The sequence below is a fragment of the Agelaius tricolor genome, unplaced genomic scaffold, assembly GCF_023055355.1.
Source record: "Agelaius tricolor isolate 1412-34295 unplaced genomic scaffold, bAgeTri1.0.p SCAF_22, whole genome shotgun sequence".
Lineage (NCBI taxonomy): Eukaryota > Metazoa > Chordata > Aves > Passeriformes > Icteridae > Agelaius > Agelaius tricolor.
The window spans coordinates 11,694,084-11,707,911 of NW_027269282.1; the positions used below are offsets into that span (position 1 = coordinate 11,694,084).

At 43.9% G+C, this 13,828-nt stretch overlaps 1 protein-coding gene across 2 annotated transcripts in view; it reads right to left on the reverse strand.

Moving 5' to 3' along the window:
• The window catches only part of ADAM12 (ADAM metallopeptidase domain 12), a 185,464-nt gene that overhangs the window by 68,235 nt on the left and 103,401 nt on the right, over positions 1–13,828 (reverse strand). For both annotated transcript variants that reach the window (XM_071446201.1, XM_071446200.1), the window contains exons 4-5: positions 12,694–12,772; positions 9,122–9,198 (exon numbers count right to left, since the gene is read on the reverse strand). In XM_071446201.1, coding sequence (XP_071302302.1) covers positions 9,122–9,198; positions 12,694–12,772 — 156 coding nt within the window. The remainder of the gene's footprint in view (positions 1–9,121; positions 9,199–12,693; positions 12,773–13,828) is intronic.

A 13,828-nucleotide genomic window follows, 5' to 3' on the forward strand; every position in this document is an offset into this window, starting at 1 on the left:
ATGTGCCACATCAATGCCACATTGCCAATGTGTCCCTCATGTACCCAACCTCTGTCTAAAAGAACCAAATGACCATTTCTTTAAAAAGACCTACATAACCATTTCTTTACCCCTCATTTCCTTTAGCTGCTGAGGATATGGACAAGTGATCAGATCCCAGAATGATTCATCTGGGTTTTTCCTGAGCACACCATCTGATTCCCATCTCAAGGGAAGCAGGGGCCTTTAAGGACCAGTTTCCCTTTGCCTATGGAGCAATCCCAGGAGAAGGAAAATCTGCAGATTTGGCAGAAAGAAAACCAGACTTTTCATTTAAAGCACACTTATCCCTTGAGTGCTGCCTACAGGATATCAGCACTTGGCTTGTGACCATCTGTAATAAGATAATGAATATCAAATATGAATTTTCTTGGCCAGCTCTCTGGTTTTGACTAATTTTCTTTTCCTACAATTGCATTTTTCCCCCATCGTGCAGTGCCAAGCACAGCACCTTAAAAATGTAACGAGTCAAGAGTTATGGTTCCTTTCTTTTTTATTTTTTGTGTGTGTGAACAATACCCACCAGTCATTCAGAGTCTGAGGCAAATAAAATAAATCTCTAGCTACTGGTTCCTTCCACTCCCCTCAGGTGTCTCCAAGAGGCTTCTGTTACTCCTCCAGCATTTCTGTGTCTCCCCCTGCAGCTGGGATCTCCCACACTCCTGAGTCAGCCCATGTTCCCACAAACTTTTCTATTTTTCAGCAGCCATTAATGCTAAACCATGTTGTGTTTTCCACTGATTAATAAAGTATTAATGTGGCAAATGGCACATTAAACTACAGATCCCCAGTCAAAAATTGCACAAAGAACCCCAAAGAGATTTCAGCAAGTCCTTAAGACCAGTCTGTGGGATTTCTATCAGACAAAGGACTACTAGAATTCCCAGGATTATAAACGTTGGAGAGGGAAAAAAAGCAATATGAACTATTCAAATTTTAGTGTCAGGTGTCTAATTCTGGGTTTTCCTCAGTCCCAAACCTTCAGATGCTGGGATGTCAGACAGATTTACAAAAGAGGCAGGCAGGAAAGCCAAGAGACAACCCCAACCTACCTGAAATTCTCCCCCTGTCTCCTCCATCCCTGGTAGCAGAGAGGGAGGGAAAATATCCATCCCAAGGGCACGTCCAGACAGCAGCTCCCAGGCTCCAGGCCAACTGGAAGCAGCTCCAGTGTGGTCCTGAGCCTGGCCTAAATTTGACTCCAGCTCTGCACAGGTCCCTGCTCATGCCTGGGGCCAGCAGCAGCCCAAGCACCTCCAGATCCCTGCTGAGCCCCTGGAGGTGGGAAACCCACGGGGCTCTGCCTCCTGTCCTCCCCTCTGAGCCCTGGGGACACCTGGGAATGTCTGTGTGAGATGGGAGAGCTCTCCCTGCCTCAAACAGAAATTAAAACTCACACGATTCCACATTGCCAGGAGTCTCTCAATCAGGGAAAGGCAATTTCATGGAATAATTCCACTTTTTAAACTGTCGATAAAATCAAATAGAATTTTTTTTTTTCCCCTCTTAAAAAGGAAAACCAAAACAAAACCTAAAGCGAGGCCAGTCGTATTTCATAAATCAACAGGCTTTAGGAAATCTCAAAATATAAATGGGATTTTTCTTTTCCAACTTGTCAGCAGAAGCAAAGGTCCTGCCAACATAAACCATCAACACATACTTGTCTGAGAAATTGTGATGCTGAAGCAAAACTTGGCTGGGACAGCACTATATGAAACTATTATATATTATTCTGCTGCACTATACAGGGGAAATTAAGTAAATTGATAAACCTGAGATCTGTGAGTGCAATTAAACATTTGGTTTTAATGAAGCTCAAAGTTATTTCTCAACAATAAAAATAAAAAGCTCTATTTCCACTGGCAGAGGAATGTAGATGTCCTGAGTTGGTGAGAAATTAGTTAGAGGGCAGTTCCTGCTCACACACTGAATATTCATTTAAAGTCTGTGCCTGCCCACAGACACTGCAGGGCTCCTGTGCCACCTGAAAACCTCCAGGTCCCTCATTGCACAACCAATGTCACAGCTCCCCAGGGACAGGGGCTGATCCCACAGCTCTTCCCTGGATTTCAAGGAGTTTTGGGTGAAAAGGTTCCAGAATTGGAGCCCTGTGAGCCCGGAGTGCAGGGCTGCTCAACAGGGGTGATCTGTGCACTCAGAGGGCATTTTTATTTATTTTTATTGTACATTCTGCATTCCCAGGGCTCTGCATAACAAATTCCCAGGCAAGTAAGCAGGCAAACAAACAAAAGGGAAAGAAAAATGAGGTGGTGAATGAGGGCTTCACTTTTAGGCTGTTTTAATAAGTTGCAGATGGATACTGTGGGGATAAATGAGCAGGATGATCTATTGACTGTTTTTCTAATAGAGCTGATATTTAGATATTTTTCAAATGGTTTGGTCATTCTTTAGCTTTAAGAGACTGGGAAATGCAGAGAACAGGAGTCTGAAAGCAGATGTGCTCCTGTCTCTGCCTCTGGTCACCTCTTTTTGCAACAACTCCTCACCTCTAAAACAGAGAAAATTTTAGTATCCACAGAAAAAAAAATCATCTATTGATGAAGAGCACAATAGGAAAGAAAAACAATCCCATTATCCTAGCACACTGCACAGGAGGATTCTATTAAAATAACAAATCTGACCCAAATCAGCCAAGGGCAGCCTCTCCAAGGGGGTGGAAGCAGTAGCACCACAGGTTCTGCATCTCACAGGAGTGGTGGAGGTGTTCCCACACAGACACATCATCACTCACAGAGCTCCCACTCCAGCCAGTGCCTTTCATGGACCTGAAAATATATTCTCTAAAATGGAATTATGGCCAGAGCCTCCTGCAGCACACACTTCATCCTTTCTCAGTGCAGGACAGATCTGTCCAGGGTGGGTGCAGATCGAGCTGCAGCTCTGATTCCTGGAATTCCAGCAAGGAGTTACTGGGATAGGGGGAGAGAAAATGAGATTTAATGTCCAGCATTTGGGCTGCAAGGAACAGGAATTGTGTTGTCAGAGAAAGGGTCACATGTGGGGGTGGGGAAAGAGAAAGGGAAGAAGGAAATTTCAAGGAAAGGAAATTTCAAGGTAATTTAATGGAAAGGAAATTTCAGGGGAAGGGGAAGGGGAAGGGGAAGGGGAAGGGAAGGGAAGGGAAGGGAAGGGAAGGGAAGGGAAGGGAAGGAAAGGAAAGGAAAGGAAAGGAAAGGAAAGGAAAGGAAAGGAAAGGAAAGGAAAGGAAAGGAAAGGAAAGGAAAGGAAAGGAAAGGAAAGGAAAGGAAAATGAAGAAGGAAAGATGCATTAGCATGGGTAGCAATTTAGTGAGCACATTTTACAGCACCCTGCAGCAAACAGAGAGACAGGACAAGAAGATTCCAACTTGCATATCCCACTAAATGCCAGCAGCAGAGTGGATGGAGAAGGAGCTCAAACACCTGGGTAGGGATCATCCCTCATCCCTGTCCTGGCAGTGATCCCTGTGCACACCATGGTCCAAGGCTGGACATGATGCTCATCTCAGAGCACAGAGGTGACCCTGAGCCAGGAGCTGCTCCCCTGGAACAGGCAGCCATGAAACAGAAGCCATGAAACCCCAGAAAGTGAATGGCTCTTAATGCTGAGCTCAAAATCCTCCAGGAGTTTCCTGGTCAGATAAATTACAAACCATGCAGGATGTTTATATGAACTAAAAGCTCTGCAGAAAGTAGGGAGGAAAAGCTCACATCCAAACCAGTGCTTTTCTCAATGGGGATTTTCTCCTAACTTAACTTTTGGATGAAATCTCTTCTTCTGTGGGGAAATGCTGCTTGAGGAGTCGTGAGGAATTTACATTTCTTTTTCTCACTGGTTTCCTACTTCCATTCCTTTCTCAACAGTTGATGTCTGGAGTGTCACATTTAAATCCCCTCTTCAGCTGACTGTGTCTGGGCTGCAGTGAGTTCAGCCAGACCATTTGAAAAATGGTATTGGCAGCCTTGGGTACCATAACTCTGTAATCCCAGTAAAAATGAGCATCAATTCCATCCTGGGGCCTTCTGCCCATCCCTGTCCCTGTGGACACTGCATCTTTCAGCTGCTGATGAGGCTGGACAAAGAGTGAACACTTTCTGTTTGTGTGACTGGCTTAATCACCTAACAACTGGGTAAAACATCTGAGGATATTCAAGTGCATTTTGGGGTTTCAGAAGGAAAAGGCTTCCTGGGAGATTTCTGTCCTTAGGCTCCCAAGGAATTTTTGGGAGCACCTCTCAAGCTCCCCCCATCTAAGAGGTCACTGCAGATGCTTCTGGAGCTGCACATTTCCATGGCAGAGTCCCCTGGCAGCCCCTGGCCCAGGGAGGTTTGTGCCCTTCTCCAGGCTGCAGTTCTGGGTGGATTCAGCACTCCCAGGGAAAGTAATCAGGGAAAAATCATTCAAGTCTGAACAAATTTATCACAGAAGATGTGAGCGGTGGCCAGAGGCCAAAATTATTTGCTAAAAACTTGAAGGGCCTCCAAGCTGGATAAACAGAAGGGTATTTCCTGAGGACAGGAAGGAAATGGCTCAGCTCTGTCGTACCTTCACCTTCCCACAAGCTCTGACAGTCTAACTGGCTTCTGATCCTGATGGACCCAGAAATCCTGATTAGCCATTGTTCCCATTCCGTGCACTCAGCATTTCCTGAGCCCTCTCTGCCATTCAGCTCCTCCTCCTCAGAGGAGCCAGCAGGATACAGATTAAGGCATGATTATATTCTCCTCTAACCTGCATTTTAGGCAGCTCTCAGTGCCAATCCCACTATTTCTGCCATTGTGCTCCTACGTGAGGTGAGGAGTTATGTGAATGTTATGTGAGGATGGAACAGAGCTGAGCAATGTGTGCTTGAGAGAGCTGAGCCTCCTCCTCTCTCCTCTTCATCTCTCACCCCTCTGCCTGCCTGAGAAACTTAAACCAGACTAACCTTAGTATTCAGATTTCACACAATTGTTCTTCATCACAGAACAATCATGAAGTGTTCAGGAGCTAAAACCACATCTCAACTGCTCAGCCCCGTGGAGGGAAGACCTTGGTGGCTGGGGGAGGTCAGGGCAAGGCTCCTCCAGCTCAGCAGCTCCTCTCTGGCCCTGGCCATCAGCAGCAGCTCAGGGGTGAGAGGTAGGAACAGAACAAGCAGCCCCAGCTCTGAGAGCAGCAGTGCCAGGGTCATTTCAGGGTTTTACAGCCCTGCAGAGGCTCCCTGAGCTCCCCTTCCCAAACTGTCACATCCTCTTGGAATCCATTGACACTGTCACTGATCCACTGACACCCTCCTGTGACAGCTCCAGCTTCGTTATGTGAATAAAAAAAGTACTTTCCTTTGCTCTCAAGTCTCCTAATTTTGAGGTTATGAAGAATATTCAGTGATTGTCCCCTCTCCAGTGTGACATTCACCCTTGTTTCATCATGCTCCTTTTCTCCGTCATCGCCTTTCAAAAGTGACAAATCCTGGTCTATTTTCTCTCCTTGGATAAAAGCTGCTCCACACCTTTGATCAAAATTTTTGCCCTTCTCTGTACCTTTTCTGGATATATTGCTTCTTCCTCTTCTGAGATGGAGCAGGGGAGGGGGAAACAAGAACTGCATGCAGAACTCAGGATGTGAACGCTCTGTGGATTTATAAAGTGGTAATGAGGGTTCTTGTTTTATCCTCTATTTCTGTCTCAGTAATTCCTATGATCCCTTTTGCTTCTCTGACTGCTGCTGAGCACTCAGCCTTCAGAGCACACTGAAATGTGGGACCTATTCTTTATGAGTAGTTTCATATCTTTTAATGAACTCTGCTGGTCTGGGGGAAAATGCACAGCCCCCACCTATCCACACCTGGAACAATGCCCAGGGTGCCTGTCTGGTGGGAGGGGGAAGATACTGGTTTCTCCAGGATTTCAGAGGGCTGACAGCATGCACTTCCTCTCATTACATTATTACATTATTTTTCAGGCACTTGAACCCCAGCTCCACGCAGCAGCTGTGTGAGGTAGGTAAGAATCATTAAATGGATTTCACAGATGGAGAAACTGAGACAGAGAGATTTGTCTGATTCACTTAGAAACTGTCACAAAGCCAGGAACAGACCCTGAAAACGAGACCTGGCCTCCCTTCCAACAGCTGCTGCAAGTGAAAGGGCTGCTCCAGGGACTGTCCCCACCTGGGGCTCCATGGCCACACAGAGCCTCACATCTCTGCTCCTGCAGCTTGGAGTCTTTGCCATGCTCTGGAAAAACAAGAGTCCCTGCTCCAGCCAGCTGGTGGCAAGTACATTATCCTATCCTATCCTATCCTGTCCTATCCTATCCTATCCCATCCCATCCCATCCCATCCAGATCTATTCTTTCAAGCCAGCAAAGCTGCCAGCAAAGAAAGCCAAGAAGTTCTCCTGGACTGTGCTTTTTTTGCAGCAGCCAAGGACAGTGGAAGGTGTCCCTGCCCATGGCAGGGGTGGAACTGGATGAGCTTTCAGGTCCCTTCAACCCAAACCATTCTGTGTTTCTGTGATCAAGCACTGGCAATATGTGGGAGTTATTCTGTCTGGGAATTGTTGCTGTTGGTTGTTTGTTGGAATCCTGGATGCTGAGAATGTTAAACTTTCTGTGCTCAAAGGCACAGACCCACAAAAGAATACTACAATTGACCTGAGGCTGTGGAGAAGGCTTCAAAAATTGATTGATAACACTAAGATTACAAGTGTGTGGTTGGTTAGAAGTATATAATATCACAAGGTAGAAAACTTTGAGTTTGGGGTTTTAGAATATAGAAATAAATATGAAACAAGATTGAGGTTTTAGGGCAGAAGCAGGTTGTTCTTCTTCACCTTCTTCTTCCTAAGTTTGGGTAGTGTTTTGTAATTGCACAGAAAAGTCCACATTACAGGTTTCAAGAGATCAGTTATTGAGTTAAAAAAGAAAATAATCTAAGTATCATCTCTTAATTGAATAGTCTAGTCTTAAAAGACCTTATAACAAAAGATAGTTGGCCATTTTGTGCCTTACTAATAACAGGCTACCAAAGTCACAGCTGTGAGGCTGTTTCACAAATAGGAAATAACAAACACCTGAGTCCAAACATGAACGACTGTCTCAAGAGCCTTCAATCCAGACCCAGAGAAACCCACAGCTGTTGGGCTGTGAAACAGGTTTGGTGGAGTGAATCAACAGGCACAGAACTCTTACCACAGACTGTTCTCACCCATGGACACTCTGTTTATCAATCTCAGCAGTGAAGCGGGCACAGAAACTGAGATTTCGCCTTGTCTGATCTCCTACTAGAACAAAGCATGCACTGCAAAGGAAATTTCTGCAGTTTTGTACTGAAAAAGGTGCTGCAGAGAAGGAGCCCAATCCTGTCAGCTTGCACTTTGGGCACTTGTCTGCAACAGTGCCAGGAAAATGTCCCTGTCAGCGTCTGCTGTCTTGACATGTCTGAACCACCTGAAGCTGGGAAAAGACTCTGGGAGCTCCACAATTGCAAAGAGAGCACTTTGGAGAAGAAAGAAAAGACTTCTAATGTGCATTTTCTCTTGAGAGTGATTAATTTCCAGGTAGCTCTGGAACAAGGACATCAATGGAGACCCTGTCCCACGAGGTACAAATTTTCCCTGGGGAGCTTGCAGCGTTGTGATCCTTTAACTAAAATACTGAGAGTTCTGCATTAGATTTTTATAAACAGTTTTAAATTCTGGATATGTTTTACAGTAAGAATGACAGATAAATTCTGACTGTTCAGGCAAGGGGTTTATTAAACTTTTGGAAGATGCTGGATCCATAGTGAAGCACTCATAAAGCCCCTCTGTGTGGGAATGAGTCAAAGGAATCCCATCCACCACAGCAAATGGGTCATTTCCAGAGGGAGAGGGGTGCTGGGATCAAACTCTGCTCTCTCTGCTGCTGTGTGTCCCAGAGCTCCCTTACAGAAGCCTTGACAATGCCACTACTGCACAAAATGCAAAATCAAGGGGAAAAGATTCCAGCTACTCCTTCTGTTTGTAGATAAATTAAACCCAGAAAAGGCTGAGACAGCTGGAAATCTGACAGGAAAACTGGGTTTTCCAGGGAGAACCTAGAGCCAATTTACAGTTAATTACTGTGATTTGGAACAGCTCTATGAGTAAATACCAGTCTCTGATTGTCCAAGTAAGAAAGATAATTGTTTCCTGAACTGTGTCTGTTGTGAACGTGAAATTTTGTCAGCCCATTCCTTTGTCAGACTGGAAGAGGTTTGATTTTCAGCAATAGGAATCTGCTACTCTGCTGTTAACAAGCAGCTAAAATCCAAAAGCTGAGCATCCTACCTGCCATAAACACAATTACTGAGCTCCACAGCCATGCATGTTCTCTGTATCACAGAACCTTTGATTTCTAAAGCCACCTCTCCTAGTGCTGAGGCTGCTGGACAATGAGTGATTCCACAGCTGGCAGCTGAAACAACTGTGAGGACAAAGAGGCCTGGAAAGGCACCGGGCACTGCCAGTATGAAAATGTGCCAAGGAACGGGCACAGAGAGGGATGGGCAGCAGGAGACAAGGGATGGCTCTTGGAAAACCCCCCAAAACTGTGTTATCTGTTTTTTGGTTTTTTCTCCTCAGAGCAACTAGAGGGAAAATTATTTGTGGGGATTTATCCAACATTTGAAAAAGAGAAGGAATCATGGAATTATTTCTGTTGGAGAAGCCCTCTAAGATGACTGAGTCCAACCATTCCCAGCACTGCCAAGGCCAGCACTGCCCCGTGTCCCCAAGTGCCACCTCTGCTTGGATTTTAAATCCCTCCAGGGATGGGGACTCCAGCACTGCCCTGGGCAGCTGTGCCAGGCCTGGACAAACCTTTCCATGAGGAAATTGTTCCCAAATATCCACCCTGAGGTCGTTCCCTCTCCTCCTGCCCCTGTTCCCTGGGAGCAGAGCCCGAGGGTCCTGAGCAGAGCCACAAGGTCCCCCCTGATCCCCCTCTGCTCCAGGCTGAGCCCCTCCCCAGCTCCCTCAGCCCCTCCTGGGGCTCCAGCCCCTTCCCCAATACTGGATCATGCATTAAAAGCCAAACCCAGCTCTCAGGAGCTCCAACTCTGCTGAAATCTGGGCTCACCTGAGTCCCGAGCAGGTGCTGAGGCTGACGGAGGAGCTGGGGAAGCCCTGGACGTGGCCATGGTAAAAGCAGTGACCCTGTGCAGGAGGAGAAAACATTTCACTGGTCACAAATCCTCTTTGCTCCTGGGTTTCCAGCCCTTTTATTTCAAGGTGATTATCACTTTCAGGCCACAGCATTCAGAATCTCACTGGCAGCACCTTTCCTGTCCCGCCAAATATTCTCTGTGCTTAACAGACCAAAGAGTCCTAAATAAAAACCTTGAGTGCTCCTAAAGCTCAAAAAGTTATAGGAGGTTTTTTGTTTGGTTCTGTATTCTTATTTTGTGAAGGATCAATAATGTTAGATTTGTACGACTGACCCCCTTTTTCTGTCTTATGTATTTAAAGCCACAATAATTAAACATTTGATAATATTTTATATTATTCTAATAGCTTTATATTATTTATATTATTTTAATATTTTAATATTATTTTAATATTTTATAAAATAATCAGATTAACAAATCAGCTTCTGCATTTTACTCCTTTCTATATAGACTCCTATTTTTATTTAAGGGCATTTAAATCTGTGTATCCCTATAGGAGGCAGGTATGTGAAAAGAGAAACATAACAAAGCCAATCCCAACCCTAGAACCTGAAATAAAAAACCACAAAGCAAATGAGAAGGAAGGGAAACAGGTGGGAAATGAAATTTTTTATTGAAATACCCAACCAAGTAGCTGCATGTTATTAAAAACAACCAAGAATAAAGGGGGGGCTTCTATTTTGAGAGACAACAGTCCAATTTCATTTTGTGCCTTGGTTATTATATTTCTTTAATAATCCACTGCTTGCAAAAGGCACCCACAACAGAGGGTTTCTAAGCTCATCCACATATCTGTCTGGAATCAAGGCTAATTCTATTGTTGACTAAAGGTTATATTGCATTCTCAATACCACCTGGAAAGTGAGAACTCTGCTGTGCAAGGTTCCCATCTGATTAGTGCAGAGGGAAGTTATCAGTGCTGCAGCACTCCAGTCATCTCCCTGTGCCTCTCATGGCTTGGTTCATTATTGCATTAATTAACCTTTCCAGGCTGGGGCATGGCTTTCACTCACAGCAGGTTTCTAAAAAGCACCTTGATTTTGGTGAAGAAAGCAACAGTCTGGGCAAGATGGAATGATTCAGACAGGAATTTTCTGTAAATAAGTTTGTGCCAGAGAAAATGTTTGTTTGATTTCCAGCACGAGCAAGTGAACACTGAGCAGCCAGCTCTGACTTTGTAAATACAAATCTCAGTAGCTTTTCTCAGTGGAAGAAATGACAGAAACAGGGTGAGAGTGTTTTACTCTTGGGTATTTTTATCATCAATCCTCATAAAGAGTCAGTAACACATTAGCAAAGATAAAGCCATAATAGAAGGGAGTCACAGATTGAATTTTTTGGGGTGATCACTTCAGTCACAATTGCTATGGATGTCAAACTTTCCTTGTGCGTGCACTATTTCACTTTATTTCAGTGTTACCAGTTCCATGCATCCATGATAGAAGAACAATCAACACTCCTCCCACTCAAGCACTGAATTTCTTATATGCTAAAAGCAAAAATGAAATAGGTTTATTCTCATTGCTTAAAGCAAACATGAGGTGAAGTTCAGAGCTCCTGAGAAAGAAATCTTTGGGTTTGAGCATCGCCAGAGCTGAGGCCAGTGAAATGGGGAGGGGAGCCAATATCTCACCCTGCACAGCTGCTGCTGTGGTCCAGCTGTCTTTATCTAAGAGTGAATTATGGCAAAGGGCCTGATTTCTTTCCCTCTCCACATACAACTTGTCATTTTATTAACTCTCAGCTCCTGGTTGTGGCCCATTTCACAATTTCTCTGAGATCCAGCAATGTGATGCCAAAGTTCAATATCGAAAATGTAAACTTATCAGAGCATGGCCTGCAACAGGACTGGGAGAAAATTGATTTCTAGCTCAGTAATTCCACTGAATTGCAGGACTTTTTTCTGCTATCAAATCTTTTTATTCCTGCAAACTAGTATATAAAATGGGTGACCCCTTAAAAACAAATAATTACCAAAGGCTGATCCATCATACTTAAAACAGTACTCTATACTTGCTTGAGATCATTTAATAAATAGCAGGTTTTGACAATTTTCCAGGTGCTATAAATTGAAAAATAACCTAGACACTGACTTGTGTGCTAGAGAACTGCCCAAGAGACAGCTCCACAAACCTGCCTTGACCTCCAGGCAGAATTTGACTAAGCAACTTTTCAATGGAAAATCGGATTTGGTTTCAACTCCAGACTGTATTGATGTCCTCAGTGAAGAAGAGATATAAAAATAAAATCACAGTCTTGTCTTTTCTCAACTGTATTGCAGCATTTAATGAAAAATGAATGCACTGAGCTCTCTTTTTTAGGCAGCAAAATGCACTGTCATTACTAATCATGACTTACTTTGCCATTTTGCAAACAGATATTGTATTTTAGCAAGGAAAACCTGTCATTAGCTGTACACATACTCCTGTTAACTCAGGTAAATCTCTGAAAGACTCATGTGTTTCATTTATTTCCTTTTACTTCCTTCAGGAGTCTCTGCAGCCTTCCTGCTCCCAAAACAAATGACTATTTTCTCCTGAGCTGATTTGGAAGGAGATATGAGCACCCAGCAAAATGAAAGCCCTGAAAGCTTTCGAAATGATTGCTTTACTTGGGGTGTCTGCAGCTACAATGAAGATGCTTCTTCAGAAGTAAGATGTTATGCAGAGAAATAATTCCTTCCCCTGATCCCAGCAAAGCCTGTTATGGATGGGAACACAAAGCATTGTGTCTCTGCTGACAGTGTCAGTGAGTAAATACCATAACAGAGAAAATACTTTATGGGACTTAGGCAGATAAAAGATAAGCTTTGTAATTAAAATGGCTTGCTGCATTATTTCTAATTAAGGCATTCATGCTGTCAGAGGACAAAATACATTCCTGCCTTAAGGGGTTTTTATTTGTAAAAAGCAGTTTTAAATGCTTCTTTTAACAAGCCATATTTTGTATAGATCCATTTTTATACATGCACATAAATATACACATCCATACACACAAATACAAGTATAAAGTACATCCACAACACATTTATGGCCTGGATTAAAAAAAAAAAACCCAACCAACACCCTCCCCATGACCTCCCCAGTGAGGAAAGACACCCAAGCCTTCCAATCTCTGACATGAACTTTTGCACTCTGGAAATCAGATATTTAGGGGTTTTTTTTCCCCCAGACAGAACCAGGCCTTTTCTCCATAACTGATCTGCCATAATTACCACATTTTAATAGGTCTATTTCCAAGAAGCTGAAAAAAAACCTCACAAATGTTAAAAGCCACGTGGTTCACCCCAGAGCTCGCCTTCAAAGGCTGCCTCTAAAAATTCATGTGTAGGATCAGAGCAGTCACAAAGACACTGAAGGCAACAGTAAAAAAAAACCCAAACCAAAAAAAGCCACATGTTGAGCTGTTTCATGCCAGGGCTCAGATCCTGGCAGAGGATATTTTGTATTTGAAGGATGAATTGCCCAGGACAGCCCAGCCTTACCGTGAGATTGCGTGTGAGAACCACGTCAGTGCCATCCTGCAGGTAATGGGTCTCTGTGAAGCCTCTGGCCAGCAGGCCCCTGCAAAAAACAGAGCACAGGGAACATTGAGGCCACCTCACCTTGAATTTATCCTTCAGTGATGCTGTTTGAGATAAGGATCAAAGGCAGGCATTAAGGATTCAATGGCTCCGGGGAATAAGGGAAAATGGAACTCCAAATATTGAAGCTGCAGGACACGAACACTTCCTGTGGTAATTGTGAATAGACTACAAGTTTCCAGACTGTTTTCTTTTCCAAATGAGGACTCTGTGCCAGCACATTTCAGTGCTGAATCTTCCATGTAATTTTCAACACATTTTAGGTTAAATCTAGGGAGATCTGGGGTTTAGAGTACTGTTAAGTAATGGTGGTTTGTAGAAAAGGAAAATGTTTTCCGTGTGTTCCTTATTTTTCATCTAATCTGTTGTATTCATCAGCAAGTGACCACCAAAAGACAAATTTAGCACTTGGTGAGTGAAACAAACTCCTCCTATTGACACTCCAGGGAAACACTGCATGAACAACACAGAATTTACAGCACTGGATTTACCCTGCTCATCTGAAGGGATATTCACAAATGGAAATATAACGATTCCACAGGAGACTGAGCAAGATCATGTCTGGGACGAGGCAGTTTGTTCCCATTCTCTCCACACTTCCCCTCCTGCCTTTGGCAAGGAGATAAAAACTTTGGACTTGCAATTGTCATTTTCCAGGAACCTCCAGGGAGGGGCATGTGTGTGACAACCACAGAAACTTCGCTTTTTGTAGGGAACTCATCTCAGGCATCTGCCTCTTTAAAAAAGAAAAAAAAAAAGGTGTTGCTATTGATCTGTTTTCAACTCCTTATCTAAAGAGCATTTCTGACAGCCAGAAGGAGGAACACTCATTCACATTTACTCCTAACGCAGGTCTTGAGTTGTGCTCCTCATCACAAACACCCTTGAGTTTTGACAAAATTTCTGGTGAGCTGCAAAAGCACAATACAGAAGGAGCCAAGAGATAAACGCCACCATCACCTTCAGAAAAACTGGAGAGTGCAGAATATTGAAAATCCCTGGCTCTGTGTTTCACAATGTTCATTCTGTTCCACTT